Source organism: Carcharodon carcharias, chromosome 10, assembly GCF_017639515.1.
Source record: "Carcharodon carcharias isolate sCarCar2 chromosome 10, sCarCar2.pri, whole genome shotgun sequence".
Taxonomy (NCBI): Eukaryota; Metazoa; Chordata; class Chondrichthyes; order Lamniformes; family Lamnidae; genus Carcharodon; species Carcharodon carcharias.
In genome coordinates, this window is record NC_054476.1 from 117,604,354 (window position 1) to 117,628,284 (window position 23,931).

At 42.8% G+C, this 23,931-nt stretch overlaps 1 protein-coding gene across 4 annotated transcripts in view; it reads left to right on the plus strand.

The window, feature by feature from the left end:
• Positions 1-680: 680 nt before the first annotated feature.
• The window catches only part of LOC121282947 (rhomboid domain-containing protein 2-like), a 58,727-nt gene continuing 35,476 nt past the window's right edge, over positions 681-23,931 (plus strand). For 2 of the 4 annotated variants that reach the window (XR_005944149.1, XM_041196782.1), the window contains exons 1-3: positions 681-1,009; positions 13,068-13,466; positions 14,387-14,543. Coding sequence is in view for 3 of the 4 variants with exons in the window: in XM_041196782.1 (XP_041052716.1) it covers positions 796-1,009; positions 13,068-13,466; positions 14,387-14,543 (770 nt within the window). In the remaining variant the exon portion in view is untranslated. Of the gene's footprint in view, positions 1,010-13,067; positions 13,467-14,386; positions 14,544-21,651; positions 22,137-23,931 lie in introns of those variants that run through there. The other 2 variants (XM_041196784.1, XM_041196783.1) reach the window with 2 other exon arrangements.

A 23,931-nucleotide genomic window follows, 5' to 3' on the forward strand; every position in this document is an offset into this window, starting at 1 on the left:
GGTTTCTTTCTTGTCTAACATTCCCTGGGTAACTTTTCTGTAAGCCTGAACCCTCCAAAGTCTCTGACTAACTCAGAATTGGAGACTAATGCGGAGAGTTCCATCGCAAGTTGAAACTTCCTGGGCAATTCCCACAGAGTCTTTGTGTTGGGACTTCTGAGGGGTCCTGTAGTGCTTGTTCTGGAGTACATCCTGTCTCCAATCATCCCTGGGCGTATCACCATCCGGAAACCGGAAGACTTGGGCAATAATCTTGTCATTATCATATTGCTGTTTGCGGGAGTTTGCTGGGGGCATATTGGTTGCTGTGCTTTCTACATTACAACATAATAACTTTCCTTAATTGGCTGTAAAGCACTTTGAGAAGTCCAGTGTTTGTAAAGAGCATTGTACGGAACATTGCAAGTCTTTCTTAGGTGAAGGGCCAAGGCCCCAGTGTAGGGCAGCAGCAAAAGAGCTTTAGAATTACCTTAGCATTAAAATAATTGAATTAAAAATATTGATTAAACTATCTCAATGCAGTTATAATAAACTTATGCAGTAGAAAGAGGAAGAGTAGCTCTTTTAAAGAGAAAGAGTATTTGAAACTTGCAATGGGGGGTGGTGGTGGCCAGTTACTGGTTGCCATGGCGACGGGCTGTGCAGTAGCCGGACGCGCACGCGCGCTGCGTCACTTTGCGGCCTTGAAGCCGGCCGTGGGTTTCAGGCCGGAAATTCGCGAGCAAATCCCGCCGGTTTAGCCGGAGGCCCCAGCGCTTTGAGGGAGCAGCAGGCTTCTTGACTGAGGGGTCGACCATGGCGGACCGCAGGGGGGAGCAGCCTCCTCGTCCCGGCCAGCAGCAGCAGCCGCCCAGCCTGGTGCAGATGGTGAAGTCTATGATCCCGGTCCTGCCCTGTGCCACCGTCTCCACAGCCCTGCTAGGATGGATCATATTCTACCTTACCTGCAGGTTCAAGGTGTTTGATGAGCACACCTTTACCCTTGGCCACCTCCACAGCCGCTTGCAAGGTAAGGATGTTGTGGTCCCTGAACACTGGAATAATGAGACTGTCAAAGTAAGGAGGGGAGGGGGGTGGTTGATCTTTGCCTTTTGTTCCATGACATCTTTGTCATTTAACCTTCCCCACCATTTTGTTCCACCTAACCCCCCCCCCCCCCCACCACACACACACACACACACACACACTTTTTCAACAGCATAAAACCCAAAGATCTCTTCAGATCCACAGAAGAGTGGTATTGGTCTCAAAACGTTAACTCTCTCCGGAGGTGCTGGTGGACCTGGTGTGTTTTTCCAGTACTTTGTTTTTATTTTGGTCAGGTCCTGTTGGGCACCTGGACAGTGAGATTCTCAAATTCCATTTCAGCTGTGAGAAATAACCAGCATTGTAATGACAACATCTTCCAAGCCTCAAAGCATTTGGATGATGGATTTAGGCAGCGAGAGTAGTGTTACTGTGAGACATTTGCACGGCTGTGCATGGTCATGCGCAGGTGTGTATGTGACCTGTGGCCAGGAACAGGCTGAAGCTGAAAAACCAGTTGAACCAGTGGCCAGACACAGGCTCAGCTGGAGAGTCAAGGTTTTCAATTATTGCCGTGGTGGGGGAAGGGCAGTAGACTGGTGAGATACTTTAAATGTGGCAGAATATCAGCCAGAGGCAGAATTTAGGTCTTACGACAAAGCCAGTGTAGTCAAGAACAGAATCATCATCTTGATATTGGGAGGAGCATCTTCAGGGCTGTCAAGATGATCTATGGCCAGACTCAAGAGCCCCACCCTGCTGAGAGCCAAGCATGGGGGTGGCTTCATCAAGGATAGGGAGGCAATCAGTGCTCATCAGGGAGAACATTTTGAAGAGCTCCTCAACTGAGACTCAGTCTTCAACTCCCATTCTGCAATACCCCATCTGGCTCTTGCCCCGGTCCAGAGCGAAATTGAAAAAGCCATTCAACAGCTGAAAGCCCCTGGAACAGATGGGATCCCTACTGAAATTCTGAAAAACAGCAGAGATACACTCCTGGCACAGCTATACAACCTCATATCACTCATCTGGGAAGAAAGAGTGCATGCCAGGGAATCTTGAGCACTCTGTGATCTTGACTATATTCAAGAAGGGAGACAAGTCCGATTGACAGAGGAGTCTCCTGGTGTCTGCCACAAGGAAAATCATTGCAAAGATCCTCCTCAACTGCTTCCTCCCAGTGGCTGAGGAACTCTTTCTGGAGTCAGAGTGTGGTTTTCATCCATCAAGAGGCACCATAGAGATGATCTTGACTGCATGACAAATTCAAGAAAAGCGCAAGGAACAGCACCAACTGCTGTACATGGCTTTTTTTTTGACCTCACACCAGCCTTTGGCTCTGTCAACTGTGAATGCTTATGGTATATCCTCCAAATTTGGCTGCCATCAGAAATTTATCACCATCCTCCAGCCACTGTTCAATGACATGCAAGCCTTGACTCTCATCAGTGGAACCACCACAAACCCTATCTCAGTGAAAACTGGGGTCAACCAAGGCTGTCTCATTGTACCAACCTGCTTTTCGTTTTACACACTGCAATACTGCACCTCACCTCCAGCAAATTCCCCACAGGCGTGGAGATAATCTACAGAACAGATGGGAAACTAATCAACCTACATTGCTTTCAATCCAGAACCAAAATTAGTTCAACCTCAGCCATTGACCTTCAATATGCAGATGACACTTGTGTACGTGCTCACTCAGAACCTGAGCTCTAGGTCATTGTTGACACCTTCTCCGAACCATATGGAAAAAATGGGCCTTTCATTAAACACCCGGAAAACTAATTTGCAATTTTATTGATTCTAATGTAATATACCTACCTCCATTTCCTTCTTAGGTTTTCTCTTGGGATCATAGATAACTTGCTTCCACCCTGGTTCATTGGGTTCTGAGATGGCTGATAAGTCCAATGTGCAATCTGCAGACTCTGCCATGTCCAACCAACTCCCACAGCAACGCATCTACTCCACTTGCTGCCCCCCCACATCAATTAGGTTCAACAGCAGGATCCTAGAAAATTTGGACCATTTTCCATATCTTGGGAACCTTCTCGATGGTGAATGTCTAATGGTCATCGCCTCCAATGTGCCAGCTCAGCCTTCAGCCACCTGAAGAACCAAGTATTTGATGACCAGGATCTCAAAGCCAATACTAAGGTCATGGTTTACTGGGCAACTGTGATCCCTGCACGCCTATATGCTTTGGAAGCATGGACAATCTACACCAGGCACCCAAAGCACTGGAGAATTACCACCAGCACTGTCTCTGCAACCTCCTCTAAATCCAGTGGCAAGAAAGGCGATCCAACAACACCGTCTTCTCCCAAGCCAACTTGCCCAACATCGAGACGCTGTTATGGTAAAAGGTAGCCACTCTCGAGCCTATGAGCTTCCAGTAAGCAAAGATTTTATTCAAGCATACATATGCTGGGAGATTCGTTTCAGTTACCCGACTTCAGCGCTAAGCACACAACCAACTCCACTGTCATTCATGTGCCTGACCCCAGATTCCCGAAGCAACTGCCCTACTTGGATCACGGCAGGAGACTCCCAGGAAGACGGCAGAAATGCTTTAGGGATGTCCTCAAAGCTTCACTGAAGAGGTTAAATATACTCCCCAACTCTGGGAGGCCTTGATATGTGACCAACCAAAATGGAGAAGGCTCATTCATAAAGGCACCAAGCACATCGCAAAACTTCATCGGGAACATGCGGGGGCGAAGCTCCAGGCATCAGACTGAGCGCAAAAACCCCCAAACAACCTATCTACCCAACCCTTCAAGCATCACCTGCCCTGCATGTGTCAAAGTCTGCAGATTGCAAATTGGACTTATCAGCCATCTCAGAACCCATTGAACTGGGGTAGAAGCAAAGTCATCCTTGATCCTAAGGAGGAGATGGAGGTGGCTATGATACATTAGAATCACAGAAATTGCAATTTGTAAAGAGGCTCTTCAGCCCTCCTAGATCATGTTGGTCCAGTCTAATCCTGTGTGTCTGTTCAAAATTAACAACTTGTATTTATTTAGTGCCTTTAACATAGTGAAATGTCCCAAGGCACTTTACAGGAGTGTTATCAAACAAAGTTTGACCTGAGCCACATAATCAGATATTAAGGCAATGATGAGAAGCTTGGCCAAAGAGTTAAGTTTTAAGGAGCACCTTTAAAGGAAGGTGGAGAGGTTAGGGTGGGGATTTCAGATCTTAGGGCCCTGGCAGTTGAATGCAAATCTGCCAAAGGTGGAAAATTAAATTCAGGGATGCGCAAGAGGCCAGAATCAGAGGAGTCCAGATATTTCTGAAGGTTGTAGGGCTGGAGGAGATTACAGAGATAAGGAGAGGTGAGGCTGTGGAGGGATCTGAAAACAACAATGAAAATTTTAAAATCAATATGTTGCTTAACTGGGAACAGTGAGCACGGATGATGGGTGAATAGGAGTTTACTACTGTGACTTTAGTCACAGACTTTAGGCTAGGTTCAAGTTCACAGAGGGTGGAGGCACCGAAGTCTGTATATATAAATAAAAACAAAAAACTGCGGATGCTGGAAATCCAAAACAAAACAAACACAGAATTACCTGGAAAAACTCAGCAGGTCAGGCAGAAATCAGTTCTGTTGAAGGGTCGTGAGGACTCGAAACATCAACTCTTCTTCTCCGCCGATGCTGCCAGACCTGCTGAGTTTTTCCAGGTAATTCTGTTTTTGTTTTGCACCGAAGTATGTATTTCTGTGGGAATGAAAGTACAGGAGATGGGTGGGGCAGAAAGAAAAAAACATGACAAAGTTAGAGGTCACTAAGATTCAGAAGTGATGCAGAAATGTGATTCGACTTGGGAGAATGAATTGCTGGCCAGGAACCAAGTACAACTAAATCTGAAAAGCCATTTGAACCAGTTGGTTAGTCACAGGCTCAGCAGGGCATCGGAGCAATGGGGGGTTGGGAAGGATTGTAAACTGATCAAAGTTACTTTAAAAGCAGTTCAGCTTAGTGGCATAGTAGTTGCATCTTAGTGTATCCAGCGCAGAAGCTTAGTCTTGATGTCCAGATAAGTCCAGGAATTTGGAAGCCAAATTTGAGATGAGAAGCAATGCTCACTGAGGAAAGCAGAGAGCAAGCATGGTCAGGGATGGGGATGAACTCCAAATCCTGTAATCTGAAACTTCTACTTTTATAGATGTTGTGAAAAGGAGGAGCATGCTGCACGATTACTGATCATTATTTTACTGAAGGTTTTGCATTGGAGGTGCAGGGATGCCTGAAACGAACAAAAAGAAATGCTTTCATTTATACAGCACCTTTCACAACCCCAGGATGTCCCAAAGGGACATACAACTAATGAAGTAGAGTCAGTGTTGTAGGAACCTGGGCAGCCAATGTTTGCACGCAAAACTCCCAAAAACAGCAGTAATATTATGATCAGGAACTGGCCGCTCTCCATTCTCTCAGGTCCAGCCCTGACTTTGTCATCAAACCTGCTGACAGGGGTGGTGCTGTTGTTGTCTGGCGCACTGACCTCTACCTCGCAGAGGCTGAGCGTCAACTCGCAGACACTTCCTCCTACCTCCCCCTGGACCATGACCCCACCACTGAACATCAAGCTATTGTTTCCAGGACAGTCATTGACCTCATCTCCTCTGGAGATCTTCCCTCCACAGCTTCCAACCTCATAGTCTCCCAACCCCGGACGGCCTGCTTCTAACTCCTCCCCAAAATCCACAAACAGATCTGCCTGGCAGACCGACCGACCGTGTCAGCGTGTTCTTGCCCCGCAGAACTCATTTCTTGCTAACTTGACTCCATCCTCTCTCACCTTGTCCAGTCTCTTCCCACCTACATCCGCGATTCCTCTGATGCCCGACATCATATCAACAATTTCCAGTTCCCTGGCCCCAACCGCCTCCTCTTCACCATGAACATCTAATCCCTCTACACCTCCATCCCCCACCAGGATGGTCTGAGGGCTCTCCGCTTCTTCCTCAAACAGAGGCCCAAACAATTCCCATCCACCACTACTCTCCTCCGTCTGACTGAACTTGTTCTCTCACTGAACAATTTCTCCTTGAACTCGTCTCACTTCCTCCAAGTAAAAGGTGTGGCTGTGGGTACCTGCGTGGGCCCCCAGTTATGCCTGTCTGTTTATGGGGCATGTGGAACATTCCTTGTTCCAGTCCTACTCTGGGCCCCTCCCACAACTCTTTCTCCTGTACATCGATGACTGCTTCGGTGCCGCTTCATGCTCTTGTTGGGACCTGGAAAAATTTATTAATTTTGCTTCCAATCTCCACCTTTCCGTCATTTTCACATGGTCCATCAATGACACTTCCCTTTCCTTCCTTGACTTCTCTGTCTCAATTTCTGGTGATAGACTGTCCACCAATATTCATTACAAGCCTACTGACTCCCACAGCTACCTGAACTACAGCTCCTCACACCCTGCTTCCTGTAAGGACTCTATCCCATTCTCTCAGTTCCTTCGCTTCCGTCGCATCTGTTCTGATGATGCCACTTTCCAAAACAGTTCCTCTGACATGTCTTCCTTCTTCCTTAACCGAGGTTTTCCACCCACGGTGGTTGACCCATCTCCCACGCATCTGCCCTCACACCTCCCTCTCACTCCCAGAACCATGATAAGGTCCCCTTTGTCCTCACTTATCACCCCACCAGACTCTGCATTCAAAGGATTATCCTCTGCTGTTTCTGCCAACTCCAGCATGATGCCACCACCAAACACATCTTCCCTTCACCCCCTGAGGGCATTCTGCAGGGATCGTTCCCGCCGGGACACCCTGGTCCACTCCTCCATCACCCCCTACGCCTCAACCCCCTCCCATGGCACTTTACCATGCAACCGCAGAAGGTGCAACATCTGCCCTTTTATTTCCCCCCTCCTCACCGTCCAAGGGCCCAAAAACTCCTTTCAAGTGAAGCAGCACTTCACTTGCACTTTCCTCAATTTAGTCTACTGCATTCACTGCTCCCAATGCAGTCTCCTCTACATTGGAGAGACGAAACGCAAACTGGGTGACCGCTTTGCGGAACACCTTCGGTCTGTCCGCAAGCATGACCCAGACCTCCCTGTCGCTTGCCATTTCAACATTCCACCCTGCTCTCATGCCCACATGTCCGTCGTTGGCCTGCTGCAATGTTCCAGTGAAGCTCAACGCAAATTGGAGGAACAGCACCTCATCTTCCGACTAGGTACTTTACAGCCTGCCGGACTTGACATCGAGTTCAACAACTTCAGATCATGAACTCGCTCCTCCATCCCCACCCCCTTTCTGATCCCCCTTTTTCCAATAATTTATCTTTTTTAATATATTTTTCTTTTCCCACCCATTTCCATTATTTTTAAATGTGTTTCCATCCATTGTTTCATCTCCACCTTTTAGCCTATTTCGTTCCCTTCCCCCCACCCCACCCCCACTAGGGCTATCTGTTACTTGCTCGTCCTGCTTTCTATCCTTAATGTCCTTAATTACTACATTCCTTAGCCAATATCACCACCATCAACACTCCTTTGTCCTTTTGTCTATGACATCTTTGGCAATCTCTTCTTTGCCTCCACCTATCACTGGCCCTCTATCCAGCTCTACCTGTCCCACCTCCCTTAAACCAGTTTATATTTCACCTCTCTTTTATTTTTCCTTAGTTCTGTTGAAGAGCCATTTGGACTCGAAACGTAAACTGTGCTCCTCTCCGTAGATGCTGTCAGACCTGCTGAGTTTTTCCAGGTATTTTTGTTGTTGTTTTGGATTTCCAGCATCCACAGTTTTTTGCTTTTATTTTAGCTTATATTTCACCTCATTTCTATATATTCTCAGTTCTGATGAAGAGTCATACGGACTCGAAACGTTAACTGTATTTTTCTCCACAGATGCTGTCAGACCTGCTGAGTTTTTCCAGCTATTTTTATTTTTGTAACCTATTTAAGGGGTGTTGGTTGAGGGATAAATATTGCCCAGATATCAAAGAGAACTCTTCCTGCTATTAATCACAATAGTGCCATGGGATCTTTTGCATCTGTCTGAGAGGGCAAGTGGAGCCTTGGCTTAACATCACATCTGAAAGAAGGCACAGCCTTAACTTCCTTGGTACTGCGTTAGAGTGTCAGGGTGTTTATCACCAATCCATGGCTAACACTCCACACAGTCTCCTGAATGTTGGAAAACACTAAGCAGTCACGTCGTACAGTTGAAGCTAGATATAGTGGTCAGGCTCATTTGCAAGATTTATGATTGCACAGGAGCTGAAGTGTGATAATCAACAGTACATATATTAATTGAATACAATCAGTGAGAAAATCTTTCAGAATCTAGGACATGGTGTCACAGCCTGAGAATAATGGGGTGGCCATTTAGAACTGAGATGAGGAGAATTTTTTTTTCATTCAGAGGGTTTTGAATCTTTGGAATTCTCTATCCTGGAGAGCTATGGATATTCAGTCATTGAGTATATTCAAGACAGAAGTGAATGGATACTTGGGTAAGAAGGAAATTAAGGGATATGGAGAAAGTGCAAGAAGGTGGAGTAGTGGTAGAAGATCAACCATGATTGTGTTGAATGGTGGAGCAAGCTTGAAGGGCCACATGGCCTCCTCCAACTTATTCCTTGTCTTCTTACGCTCTAATTTACATAGTCTTGGAGATTAAAAATGCCTGCATTTTTTCAGACACTTTTTTAAAAAGCTCTTTAGGGGTCTTGACAGGGTTGGTGTGGAGAGGATGTTTTTCTTGGGGAATCTGGTACTAGAGACCGCTGTTCAAAAATAAGGGATCACCCATTTAGGGCAGAGATGAGAAATTTTTTCTTTTGAGTCTTTGGAACACTTCCTCAGAAGGTGGTGGAAGCAGAGTCTTTGAATGCTTTTTAGGCAGAGCTAGGTAGATTATTGATAAGCAAAGGGGTGATAGGTTATCAGGGGTCCGAGGGAATATGGAGTTGAGGTTAAGATCAGGTCAGCCATGACCTTGTTGAAAGCCAAAGCAGGCTTGAAGGGCTGAATGGCTTACTCCTACTCCTAAATCATATATTTATATGTAACTGAGTTTTTGGAGCTTAGAAGCCTCTTCCCTGACAAATACTGGCTCAGCACTGCTATGTGGAAGCCACAAACTGGGAAATTATGATTTAGGAAAATCTCCACCCATTCCTTCAAGATTTCAAAGATGAAAGAAACAATATGCATTTGTTTAGTGCCTTTCGCAACCCCTGAGTGACCAAAGCATCTTACAGCCAATTAATTACTTTTGAAATATAGTGACTTATTTTGTATGGGTTAAATGACCAATTAAAGTTTTGGTTGTGTTGAATGATGGATAAATGTTAGCCAGCATACTGCTAGAAATCGTTGAATTCTGTAATGAGATCTTTTACACCCCTGCTGAGAGGGCAGGCAGCATCAATACTTAAGTGTCAGTTCTTTGATCCTGTGGCTTATCCAAAAGAAGGTACCTCTGTCAATGCAGTGCTCTCACCACTGCTCTGAAGTGTCAAGCTAGGCTAGATTTTATGCTGAAGTCCTGGTGCATGGATTCAATCTATGATATATGCATCATTTCATTGATTGACAGATATAGCCAATATCTCTTGATGTGGCTGTGAATGATCTGGAGACATAAAAAGTATAGGGTATTGACCCCTTCAATCACATTTTGATTGGATGTTGTAAGTTTCTTTTAAGATTAGTTTTTCTTTTTGCAGTATCACTTTCAGGTGCTGCCTCTTAATTTGTCCCTCATTTTCTTCAATTGGTTTCCCAAAACAGTAAAAAGTATAGGACTAGGGTCACCACCATTACAGACACAGCTGAACTTGACTTAAGCTGGAGGAAATGACTGTCTTCTTTGTGAATTGGAGTTATGAAATGTAGACTTCCTTCTGGGTATATCGAAAGGTTATTCCAATTGAGATATTCATGCGACTGGGTAATTGCAGCCCACCTCTGTTGTCCTCGGCACAACCATCTTCAGCTGCTTCTTCATTGACCTTCACTTCTGACCTTATGATGGAAGGGGGATGTTTGCTGATGATTGCACAGTGTTCAGCACCATTTGCAGCTCCTCAGATAAAATTGCAGTCCATGCCCAAATGCAGCAAAACCTGGGCAATATCCAGGCCTGGGCTGACAAATGTGGTGCGAATGTTACTTGCCACAAGTGCCAGGCAATGACCATCTCCAACAAGAGAGAATCTAACCATCACCCTTTGACATTCGATGGCATTACCATTGCTGAATTCCCCGCTATCAACATCCTGGGGGTTACCATTGACCAGAAACTGAACTGGACTAGCCACAGAAATATTGTCGCTACAACGGCAGATCAGAGGCTAGGAATCCTGCGGCGAGTAACTTGCCTCCTGACTTCCCAAAGCCTGTCCACCATCTACAAGGCACAAGTCAGGAGTGTGATGGAATCCTCTCCACTTGCCTGGATGAGTGCAGCTCCAACAACATTCAAGAAGCTTGACACCATCCAGGACCAAGCTGCCTACTTGGCACCCCATCTACAAACATTCAACCCCTCCACCCCTGACGCACAGTAGCAGCAGTGTGTACCATCTACAAGATGCACTGCAGGAACTCACCAAGCCTCCTTAGACAGTGCCTCCCAAACCCACAGCCACTACCATCTAGAAGGACAAGGGCAGCAGGCACATGGGAACACCACCACCTGGAAGTTTCCCTCCAAGCCACTCTCCATAACAGCCTACACCACATGGACTGTAGCGGTTCAAGAAGGCAGCTCACCGCCACTTTCTCAAGGGTAATTAGTGATGGGCAATAAATGCTGGCTTAGTCCCATGAATGTATAAAAATGCATCTGCCTCCCATTCCTCTTCCTCTAAAGTGAGCATAGAGAGGAATTTTCATGGTTTAAATGTTGTTAACAAAACCGGCAGCTTCCATTTTGGAAGGCAGGAACATGCTCAAAATCTATAGGCCAAAGCAAAAGAACAGCAGGAAAAATGCATGTGGAAAGCAAAAATCTTAAGGGAAAATTTTGTGCAACAAAAGAACACTGCAGAGCATACTTCAGGATGATGAGCTGTCAAGTCAGAATGTTGTTTTGCATGTTTTGTAGACTTAGTGGTCATACCACTCATTCCAAGCAAGGCGTTTGAGAAATTAAGAAAAATTGAATACTTACTGAAAGACTTCAGATCGTTACACATTTTGCAAGACAACATTCTACACTGGAACATTGTTGGAAAAAGGTGTTAGCACACATTGAACAAGAAATGGACAAAATATCTTCTATTTCCTGACCTTTGCATGTTCTGCATCTGCACCTCTGGCCATGCAGACCAGAAAATTGGCCACTGGATTTTTTTTTTCCTTGTGCGCACATCCAGAAATATTACTCAAAAATAAAATTCCACTTTGTTGCAAGACTGGCTAAGAACAACATGTAACTGAAAGTCATTTGCCTTGCATAGTAAATAGGTTCTACGAATGACGAATTCTTTTATATAAATTACAAAAGCAAAAGTGTGGATGCTGGAAATCGAAATGAAAACAGAAAATGCTGGAAGTGTTCAGATCAGGCAGTAACTGTGGAGAGGAACAGTTAACGTTTCAGGTCAATAACCTTTCATCAGGTTTGGATGAAATCTTTCATCTCACTTAGCATTGGCCATCAAGCAGCTCAGCTGTGAAAGCAACACTAACCAGTCGTAATACCAGCAGAGAAACTATTCAAGTATGCTCTGAGGACAGAACTAGAACTGGCTTTGTATGAGCAGACATAAACTGAGAACAATTATTTGCAAGATCCCAGACTGCTTCAGATGCCGTGCTGGGATAAATTGAATTTTCCAGCTCCTTTACTGACTTGCTGTTCCAAAAGTGGAATCCTCCAGGTACAGTTCCACAAGCTCTGACAAGCCTCTCCCATCTTATCTAAGTGCCCATTTTTCATGTGATCCTGTGCAGTGAATGTCAGCTTTTCAGCCATGTGATTATTGCAGACAAACTTAATTTTGTCCTCAACTGATGTCCATAGAACAACAGGTTAAACTGGGTTTCTGTTAACCTGAATGGAAGCAAGAATTATTAGGCCTGTGATGTTGATCTCTTTACCACCTGAGATTTGAGGGGATAATTAAAGACCAGAATAGTATAATTTGGTTTCATGTCCTAAATGGAAAATGGAGGAAAATATGTTTTATTTTTTCTTTGCAGAAATTTGGGAGCGGAAAAATTATGAAGGCACTATTTTTCTGTTTTGCTGATGGCTGTTCTAGTGCCTTTTGTTATTGCTATAGCTCTTAGCAATTAAAGTTCCATTTAAAATCATACACATTCATATGGCATATTTTGAAGAATTATTGCATTTTTCTTTTGCCCTGTGGGAGGACCTTGAGTTGGATATGTGGCTTATAAATAGGGGAAATCTACAGAGATCTGTGTACTACACTGTCCCTTGTGTGATGGGATACTCAAGTGGATCTGATGAAGCATCATGTTCTTATGTGTTCTGTACCAGGCCCATTGGTCCTAAATAATTATGCCGTAGCTTGGAATACTTATGTTTTGTATGGGTGTCCTGTCTGCCTGGACTTAAGCTCAATCCAAAGTCCTGACATGGTTTCCTTCAGGCACCTTGATGGTTTGAGTGGGTAAATTCACCACTAATTGTGACACTGAGCCACAAGTTTCAGGAAATCATAAATTCAATCCCTGTTCTGTGGTCAGGATGGTGATGGATGTACGACAGCTGGCCTCAATGCTCCAAGGGTAGGAAAAGGTTATTCCTTTATGGTTTCAGCTTCTGATTGCTTTCCTGTGCCCAGTGCTGAATAGTTGTGTGTTTGAGTGATTAAAAGAAAACTGGCATTAGCTTAGTTATCATGCTCCCATAGTTGAATAGCACGCTAATACATACTGTCAAATTAAGGATGTCCACTTGCACAGGATGCAGGATGGAGTCACTGTCATCTGGGAATGGTGGGAATTTATTGTTGCTTTCAACATCAGTCACTTTTATATATAAACTATATTGTACCACTAATGCATTTATTTTTGTTTAATTACAGTATACAAGTTGCTTAGTTATATGTTCATCCATAAGAGTATGAGTGCGCTGGTGTGCAACGTTCTTATACTGTGGTATTTCGGTGGTGCTTTGGAGAAGAACATCGGAACAGTCAAGTACGCATACCTCACTCTCCTGTTTACAGTTCTTGCTGGAATCATCTATGCTTTGATTGGTTCAATATTTTTCGGACTGCAAAACCTAAAAGAAATTCAGGGATTTACAGTAGTCGTATTTGCCTATGTGGGGATGTCGGTATTTCTGTCGCCAATGAAGCACATTGTCTTTATAACAACCATCAAATTGGTTTACCTCCCATTCATTTTACTCGTCATTGCGATTTTTATACCGGAATCATCGATCGTAGGTAACATTTGTGGAATGGGAGCAGGATTTGCATGTATCCTTTTTCTCCCCTCAAAAAACCTTACTAAATAAATTTTAAATATTGTGATAATTCTGTATTTGGTCAAAATATAGCCTCCCTCCAGCAGTTTGAGGGTCTAACCATAATCTGCTTTGTATAGCTGTCATTAAAATCTTAGCTATCATGTATACACTGCAAAAACTGCATTCTAATCTGATATGCTAAATTAAGGTTAATGGATACCTGAGATGGAGAGATTTCTTCAGCTGAGGACGCAAAGTTTGAGCCATTTTTTACCCATCAGACAATAAGAAATTTAGAGTGATGCAGGCTAGTATTGTTGTACCTCACCTGGTGCTGTCATTGTATATGGAATCAGATAATGTTCCTTGTTGTTTACATATCAACTGAAGCCTCTTTACTTGAAAGCTCTTTGCACATCTGGGCTTATTTTCTAATACTTCTGAGACTCGTCATAGTTTGTTATCTCTTAGGCAATGTTCTCATTTCTAGCCTCCAGTTGGTTGTTCTACCTACATCTTTCTGGTGTTTTGATGTTTCTTTGATATTTCCACTTTGATTCTAGCTGCTGTTGACTTTTCCTCCCTTGTTCCTTCTAACTGTAGTTTAACTAATCTACACACTCTTCCTGCTCCTTAGATGCTCATCATGGCTAAATCAAGACTTGTATTATTTCTTTATTCTACTTCATTCTTTAATCAGGACTTCAGTGAAATTGCTATCTTTCAGTCTTCCTCTCGTCGTTTACAGGCTTTTACAATCCCAAGTTTGACACCATCTAATTATTACTTCCTGATTTTATTCGCTGTGGACCTTTCACTCTAGGTTTCTTGAAGAAATATTCAACTATAATGTCTGAGTAAAGAATCTAAGTCGGTTATTGTATTTAATGAGAACCATCATATTTGTCCTTAATAATGCCCCCTTTCAAGATGCTTATGGGCGGCGGTACTTTCCTTATCTGGACCTGCATGAGATGACTGCTGCATCTTTGGAGAGGTATTTTCCATTCAACCGTCTGAAGGATATACCAGGGATCACATTTTATTCAGCCTTATGGGAAGTGAGAAATGTTGAGGTAACCGACAGGTAAGCAGCTGATTTACTCTAACAAAGCTTATTTTTTTAAAGGCACATGTTTCTTCCTTTTCACCCCTGCTCTCCCAAGGTTCTGGAATCATCCTGGTACAGTTCTGCAAGCTCTGATGGGCCTCCAGTACCTCACCCAAGTGACCATTCTAAGCAGTGAGGTGGGAGCCTGAGCAGTGAGATGGGAGCCTAAGCAGTGAGTGTTGGCTCTTTGGCTGTGTAGTTAGTGCAGACAAAACACAGTTCTGTCTCTGTCTGATGCCCACATGGAATGCAGGAGGGATGGCTGCACAGTGTTTGGCTAATTTTCCCTCCAACCATAGACAATTTTAGCACCATTTGCCTTTGCTTCTATTGGATGACGCAGCACAGACCAGAAGTTGAATTTGGGGTTTTTCTGCTTTATTTGGTGCAGTACCACACCACATGGTCGATAGGCTGGCACAGACATCAAATCGGTCTGCTCCACATTTTAAAAAAAATAGAATCATAAAGTACAGTGGTTATAGTACAGAAGGAGGCCAATTGGCTCATTCAGTTTGTGCTGGTTTTTTGCAAGATTCAGCTTGTCCCACTCCCCTGCCCTCTTCCATAACTCTGCAAATCTTTTGCTTTCAGATGATGATCCAATTCCTTTTTGAAAGCAACAATTGAACTGCCTCCACACCCTTCTCAGCAGTGTACTTTAGATCACAACCACTTGCTGGATAAGAAAATGTTTTCTCATGTCGCCTTTGATTCTTTTATCAATCAGTCCAAATCAGTGTCTTCTGCTTCTGTCGAAGTGTCATACGGACTCAACACTTTAACTGTGTTCCTTTCTGCAGATCCTACCAAACCTGCTGAGTTTTTCCAGGTATTTTTATTTTTATTTTTATTTTTGTTTTGGATTTCCAGCATCCGCAGTTTTTTGCTTTTATCTTAGTGTCTTCTGGTTCTTGATTCCTCTGCCAAAGGAAACACCTACTCCCTATCTACTCTTTCCAGACCCCTCATGATTTTGAACACCTTATCAAATCTTCTTTGAACATCAAATTTCATTTGCCACCAGTCTGCACATTCCACCAGCCTGTCTATATCCTCTTGAACTCTATAACTATCCTCCTCGCAATTCACAGTACTTCTAAGTTTTGTGTCATCTGCAAAGTTTGAAATTGTGCCCTGCACTCCTAAGCCTAAGTCATTAATATATATCAAGAAAAGTGGCGGTCATAGTACTGATCCCCTGGGGGACATCACTTTCCTCCAGTCTGAAGAACAACCGGTTACTGCTACTCTGTTTCCTGTTACTCAGCCAACTTCATATCCGTGGTGCCACTGTCCCTTTTTATTCCATGAGCCTCAACTTTGCTGACAAGCTGATTGTGTTGCACTTTATCAGATGCCTTTCGGAAGTCCGTATGGGCCACATCAATCGCATTGTTGTCATGAACCCCCATGTTACCTCATCAAAAAACATTAACCAAGTTAGTTAAACATGATTTGCCTTTAACAGATCTGTGCTGATGTTCCTTAATTAATCCACACTTGTCCAATTGTCTAATTTTGTCCCCAATTATGGTTACTATAAGCCCTCCAAAACTGAGGTTAAACTGACTGGCCTCCAGTTGCTGGGTTTATCGTTTAAAAGAGACCAAGGGGTAATCCATGTAACTATAGGCCAGTTAGCTTAACTTCAGTTGTGAACTAATTATTGCAATCAATTCTGAGGAACAGTAAAAACATTAGTTAGAAAAGCATGGTTTAATTAAGGAGAGTCATCATGGCTTTGTTAAAGGCAAATCTGATTGGCTAATTTGATTGAAATTTTTGAGAAGGTGTCAAGTGCGATTGATGAGGGCAGGCTGGTCAAAAATGTAATAGCCCTTGGGATCCAAGGGAGAGTGCCAAATTGCATTCAAAAAATTGGCTTAGTGGCAAGAGTTTGTACCATCTACAAGATGCCCTGAATCTGACTGAAGCTCCTTCGACAGCACTATCCAAACCTGTGACCCCTATGACTTTGAAGGATAAGGGCAGAAGATGCATGTGAACACCACCACCTGCAAGTTCCCCTCTCAGTCACCTACTCTTCTGACTTGGAACAATATCACCGTCCCTTCACTGTTACTAGGTCAAAATACTGGAACTCTCTTCCTAACAGGACTGTGGGTGTACCTACATCACATGGACTGCAGCGGATCAAGAGGGTGGCTCACCACCACCTCCTTAAGACCATTCAGGGCAGAGAACAAATGCTGGCTAGCCAATGACACCCACATCCTGTGGAAGAATAAGAAAAGGGTAATAAAAATAAAAGCAAAAAACTGCTGATGCTGGAAATCCAAAACAAAAAAATACCTGGAAAAACTCAGCAGGTCTGGCAGCATCAGCAGAGAGGAACACAGTTAACGTTTCAAGTCCGAATGACCCTTCAACAGAACTAAGTAAAAATAGAAGAGAGGTGAAATATAAGCTGGTTTAAGGGGGTGTGGGAGAAGTAGAGCTGGATACCTCCATCCCGCTCTACGTCCCACACACCCCCCTCCCCCCCTTAAACCAGCTTATATTTCACCTCTCTTCTATTTTTACTTAGTTCTGTTGAAAGGTCATTCGGTCTTGAAATGTTAACTGTGTTCCTCTCTGCTGATGCTGCCAGACCTGCTGAATTTTTCCAGGTATTATTGTTTCTGTTTAAGAAAAGGGTAATGATTTGAAGGTGTTTTTGAGCCTGCAAGGCTGTTCCCAGTGGGGTTCCACAGGGCTCAGCACTCGGTCCCTTGCTTTTTGTAGTTTATATTAATGACTGAGACTCAAATATAAGAGTCATCATAAAGAAGTTTGCAGAAATAATTTTAAAATTGGCTGTGTGGTTGACAGTGAGGAGAAAAGCTTTAGACTGCAGGCAGATATAGATAATCTGGTCAGTTGGACAGTAAAGTGGGAAATGGAATTCAATTCGGAGTAATGCATTTTGGAGATGCAACAAGGCAAGAGATTACATGATAAATGGGAGGATTCTGAGTATGGAGGAACAGAAAGATCTTGCAGTATATATCTACAGATCCTTAAAGATAGCAGAACAGGTCAATAACGTGATTAAGAAGGCATATGACATGCTTTCCTTTATTCGCCGAGGCATAGAATATAAGAGCAGGGAGGTGATGCCACAAATGTGTACAATACTGTTAGATCATGGCTTGAGTACTCACCACATTGCAGGAAAGATGTGATTGCACTCAGCCATACCTTCTACTGCCAAGCATTGATTCCCTTTTTGATCCCTAATTGGCTCTCCCCTCTTCTTACTATCTTTTACTATTTGTAAGCCTGCAGAAGACATTTACGTTCTCTTTTGAAGACATTCAGATTCACACTTATGTTAGTTGCCAGGTTTTTGTCATACTCTCTCTTTGTTTCTCTCTTTTTCTTTTTCACTTTCCCTCTGAATTTTCTGTAGTTAGCCTGGTTCTAACTTGTATTATCAACCTGACATCTATCATATTCACCCTTTTTCTGCTTCATCTCTATCTATTTCATCAACGGGGGAGCTATGGCTTTGGTTGTTCCACCTTATCCCCTTGTGGTAACATACTTCAATCGGCTGAACAATCTCCTCTTTAAAGGCAGTTCATTCTTCCAATACTTCATTCCAATTTTCCCAGACAGTCCCATTCTCAAGTTTTAATGGGGAATTATTCTACAAAAATAATCCAGCTGTCGTCTGCTTATAAAAATTCTTATTTCCTTTAAAGGATTTCTTTTTATAAGGTATTGTTAAATGTTATATTTAAAGTTTATTTTTGTATTCAAATTAAAATGTTCTCCATTGTGTCAATTGCTGCATTTATATGACCTTATGACCTTTCCCTTTGTGCCTGCCCCTGCCCATGCTCTTCCTCAATCCCCAGTACTGTCCTATATAAGCTGTAAAATGATGTGACCAAAGGATACTCAGCATTTAGAAGATCTTTCCCAGTTTTGAGGCAGAACTATAAACAACTGAGCAATTGTCTTAGGACAATGCTACAGGACCTCTTTCGAAATGATTGCAAGCACAGTGACAGCACTTGACTTGCAAAGGTTGTGCTCTGTAGCCTATCTTGAAGGACGGGATCTTGAGTGATGTTATTTTGCAGTAGGCAAAATAAAGTCTCAGATTAAGGTCAATGTATAGCCTGCAAGTGTGTTCATAGAGTTTGGGATGTTACTAATCACAGCCTTAACTTCTGAATGAATTTCCAAAATAACTATCAAACTCTTGTGGAACATACTCTCAGTCCCCTTTTTATTTAAAAGAAACTCTTAGAAAAAGTTATGATTTAACACATATTTGCTTTTGGTAACTATTTTTTTGTTTAAGGTATGAACGCTATTGATATCTTGGGGTAAAGATCCACACAACGGGTGGAATTTTGTGGAGGTGACAGAGTTCTCAGCCGCTAGCTGGAGAGCTGGCAAGAGCCCCACATCATCTCTTTTAAGGAATGTCCGCCACATCTTGTTCTACTTGGGCACCTGACAGGCCAACGGCTGGCCTGTCCCCACCGTGGTTGGGGACCCTGGGGATGGAAGCCCTCTCCACTGAGAGCTGTCAGCCAATCGGAGGCCAGCAGTTCTATTGAACAGCAGCATCTCTGGGAAGGCGTTGGCTGCTGCCAGTACGACACCCGCCTGAGGCCTAGGATCGTTGCTGAATCATAGGCCACAGGTGAATGGTGATGGGGAGGGGGGATTGTGGGGGGGAGGGTCAGCACACACACCCCCCCCCCCCCCCCCCCCCCCCCCCCCCCATGCCAGGTTCCACGATCACTGTGCCTTTTGAACAATGGACCTCCCAGGCCCAAAAGCCTGCAAGCAGTTCCGCACAGGTTTACTTGTCATGCTTTCTACCTGACAAGTCCCCCACCCGCCACTAGATTAGTATCAGCGATGATGGGATGAGGCCTTTAAGTGGGCATTAATTGGCCACTTAAGGGCCTCAGTTGACAGTGGAAGGCTGTCCATGGGATTTCCTGCCTCAGACTTAATTGGGGCGGTGCTAGGGTCCTGACCCACCACCCTCGGCCTGATTAAGAGCTCCCTCCCCCTCGATATTAAATCGCCACAAGTGAGGGCAAAGATTCCACCCTAAGGGCAGAATTTTGCCATTGGCGAGCCCATTTAAATTGTCAGGGAGGCGGGCCTGCAGCAAAATCAGCTGCGAGCCCGCCGACCTGTCAATGGCCAATTGAGATCATTGACACGATCAATTATACAATTGAAGGTTGGCGGGCATGCCAGGAGCCCCAGCAGCAGATAGATACAACATGAAATCTCATACACTGGAGGGATGGGGTTTCATGTAGGGTTTTAAAAAAAATTAATAAACTTATTATGTAAATTATGAACATGTCCCATCTCATGTGACATTGTCACATGAGGGGGACATGTTAGGGAATTTTTTTATCTATTTTTCATATTTTTAAAAGTGTAAGCAATCTCCCTGAGGCAGTACTTAGCCTCAGGGAGATGTGCGCGCTTTCATGCGCATACGTGAAAGAGCGCACTCTCGCTTTTGGGGAATCCCCCTGCTCGCACAGGAAGTGCATAGCGCTTCTCGCCTTACGTCATGCTGAATGGGCCTTAATTAGCCTGCCCGCGTAAAATAGCGGCGGGGCCCACTTCTCCGACGGGGATCGGCTCCCCACCCACTTGAGATTGGGTCGGGCCCACCCGCCCGACAGGCAGAAAATTCTGCCCTATGTGTGGGAGCGAAATTAACCTCATCAGATATGTAACAATGCAGAATGCATTTTCCCAAGCGTTCTTATTGTGTCCTCAAACTGCCAACTTAATATTCTGATGAAGCCATCATAATTTTTGTGGGTAAAAGATTTGCACTCATTCACACATGATTTGTGCATTTAACTGATCTACATTTTTGTTTAACCAGAATATTGTGGTTCTCTTGTATAGTTGGTCTTTGCTCTCCTTATCTCTCTTTGTAGTGTAATAAATGATTATTGTATTTTTTGGTATCGGGAAAAATAACATTGAAAGTGAAGTGTGTGTTGGCTGTACAAAGTCAGCTTTTTCACATTTCAATCATGATCCACTCATTGACACTGAAACTCCCTTTTTAAATAGGGGTTTTGAATATGGAAAATCCTGATGAATGGCTTGGGTTATTCAGTATAACACCACTGGCTACTCTACGTTTATGAATACAATGCATTCACCAGGTGTCAAAGTACCAAATTCTCAGAAGAATAGTGAACAGACAATTGCAAATTATTTCTTCAAACTCTCATTGAAGTCAACGTTCTTTGCTAAAATGTGTATTCTGATAGGGGAGGTATTACACCAGCAGCTTTTACACTGGCACTGTGAGACCAATGCAGCCATTCAACTCCCTGAATTTAGACTAAATTCATCTCCCTTTCTCCTGGTTATAAATCCACTAGTTGGAATTGTACAACCAGTTTTATTTCTGTGTGTGAATCTTATGTTTCTGTCACAGGTATAATGGAAGTAGATTTGGTGGTGTGAACTTGGGGAGGCAACACCCAGATTTCAGTCTGTTGGTGTGCCAACTAAAATGTGGCAGTGTAAACATGACTATAATATAGCTGGCTGCATAGCCAGAGAGTTAACATAAAGGTGTTTAAATGGGTAATCTGTTGCTGTTAATTAAGTGAGACAGTTAAGTATTAAGCAGTACATATATGACATCCTGGATAGCAGGTGTTGGAAATGGAAGAAAGGTCTCACTTACTCAGTAGGAGTTGTAGTTCTGAAGTTGGGTTAGATTAGAGAGCTCTTGCTGCACATTCTAACCATGTTAAATTTTACCTTCAAATGTTTGATACCAATATTAAAGACCCATCTCTAATATTGCTCACCTTGAGAACAAAACTTATTTAAAGAAAAAATGAAGAAAAATCATAATATATTTGTCAATAAAAGTTACCAGTAAAGTGCCCTAATTTCTAGCTTCCTGCCTCAATTATAATTAGTGTTTAAAATACCAATTATGTTTAAGAATTGCTGTGGGGCCCTCCTTCCATTGAGGGGGGAAAATGCTTCATTCTCTTTCAAATGAATAAGTTATTTCAAACCCTGCCTAACAGAAATATTTTGTTTCCAGGTGGTTTGCCAGGTGGGAGTGACTGTTGCATAAGTTCAGGGAGAGGATTTCTCAGTAATAACTTTGGTGTCCTTTTGTCTCGGAACCTGATGCATTTTAAATAGCTGTGAACCATGTCAACTTTATACAGGCCAGATGATATCAATGAAGCGAGATGATGAGAACCGACTGTACAACGTTCTGTCTAATAAGGAAAATTAAAGAGTTAGATAATATATACATAGTTTTGTTATTTTTAGGCTCCTTTTTAGGTCCTTTTTGAACATCCCTGTACTATGCAACTTGTCCAGGAGAATGGGCTTGTAGCCAGTTCTCTCTAAGTATTTGTCAGTGCTGCCCTACAACTGACCAAGTTAAGCTGTACAAAAGCAACCAGTAACTAACGTTTTGTTTTCTTTTTCATTGTATTGTGTAAGGTCCTAATTTCTATTCAGCCTCTCACTCTCAGTCTCTTTGACTTCCCTTTTCTCTTTCTTCCTTTTCTATTCCCCTTAGAAGAGATCAAGGATTCACTAAATGGGAGCTGAATGTATAAACTCACACTGGTACAGCAGACTGTGCCACCTGGCAGGTGTAATTTCAGTAATGTATTATCAATGTCCTTCAATGAGGAGGAATCAAAACATTATATGCTAGGTGGTGCTTAAAGTACAAAAGAAATTTTAGACCAAAAATTTGTGTCAAACAGAGCTCAAATATCATCATCTACAGGACAATATAATTTTAATATCTTTACAGGGGAAAAATGTTGTCTGCCAAGTGGATCGGTTAATGAGTTTCTTCTTAGTTGATGGTAGAACTCCTATCATGTGACACCATAGAGTGATAGAATTGGGATTGGTGAGCTCTTTGATTTCTGTTGTATTCTATGGAGGCACCAAATGCAGCCTAGCCATAAACAAACAGGATAGGAAGAAAGAAAAAGTCAGAGCGCCTAATGCATTGGGCTGCTCTTGTAAAACTAAGAACAGAAAGGCTAGCACTTAAGTAGCACCATTCATGTCGTTGGAATTTCCCAAAACCCTTTACAGCCAGTGAAGTCATGGACTTTATAGCAGCTAGTACTAGAACAACATTGGCAGGGGGCTGAGTCAGATCACCATTCTGTCTCCTTGGTATGATAGGATGAGATGTTTCAAGAGAGGAGAAAAAAATAGCTTACAAAAACTTTAGCTGAACTTAAGGGTCACAGATCTCACTGGTCTGGATTTCCCGATGTCAATTTGAATGTGGTGCCAAGTTAGGGCATCTCCAGGGTCCGACGACAGTGATGTCAGCAAGCAGGGTAAACAGCCATCCACACTGCAGTATTCTCACAGATAGCAAACCAGGAAGTAAAATGCACTGAATTTTTCCACTTTTAATTAAAAATTTAGAGAGTGAAATCACTGGAATATACACAAGGGATTAAATTAGAAATTGAACTATCGTAAACCTGAAAGGAAAAATTTAAAAACATTACTTTTATCATGAAGATATTTGACATCCCCAAATATAAAATTAGTTTTTCAGGGACAGTGAGGCTATTCATAAGTAATGATGCGTTTAGTATGCTATTAAAAACCCATTTACTTCTCATTCCACAAGGTGTAACTTTTTCAAGGGTTTTTACAGTGTGACTAATATCATAAAATCGCAACTGCTCATCAGATCTTTGATTGCAATCTGACTGGTCTTCAACACTGCATCTATGGAGAAATGTAGAATCACCGATAACTACTTCTGGATTTCTGCTTTTAACTGCAAATATGTAGACCCCAGAAGTTTCTGTCAGTTTGTTGGAGTAGTGATGACAAAGACTGACATCATTGTCATCATTACTGCCAAAAAATCCAAGCCTGTGAGCTGTCAAGTGAGTTGAGAAAAATAAAGATTAATTTGACTTAATTTTTAAAAATCGGTTAATCTTGGTTTTAATTGCATATTTAATTGATACAACTATTAAATCTATCTCATTCAAATTGGTTTTATTCCCGACGGTTTTATTCAAAAACAACCAAGCATTAAAAGCACTGTTTTCCTATGGCTGACCACTTTTTCTCGTTTCATATTTATGATGATCTTTACATTGAAGTGTATGTCAGTTAGTCACAGCTAGTTTCTGCAATTTTTTTAGATTAATCTTTAACACTAGTTACCTGAGTGCTATTCACTAATAATTTCTGAATGTAAAACCAAATTCAGGTTGAGTAATCCCAAATTAATTTAGAATTGTACGGTATTGCCAAACGAAAGCACTATCTACTTTTTCGCAGCACCTTCTCCCTTTTCAGTGCTCAT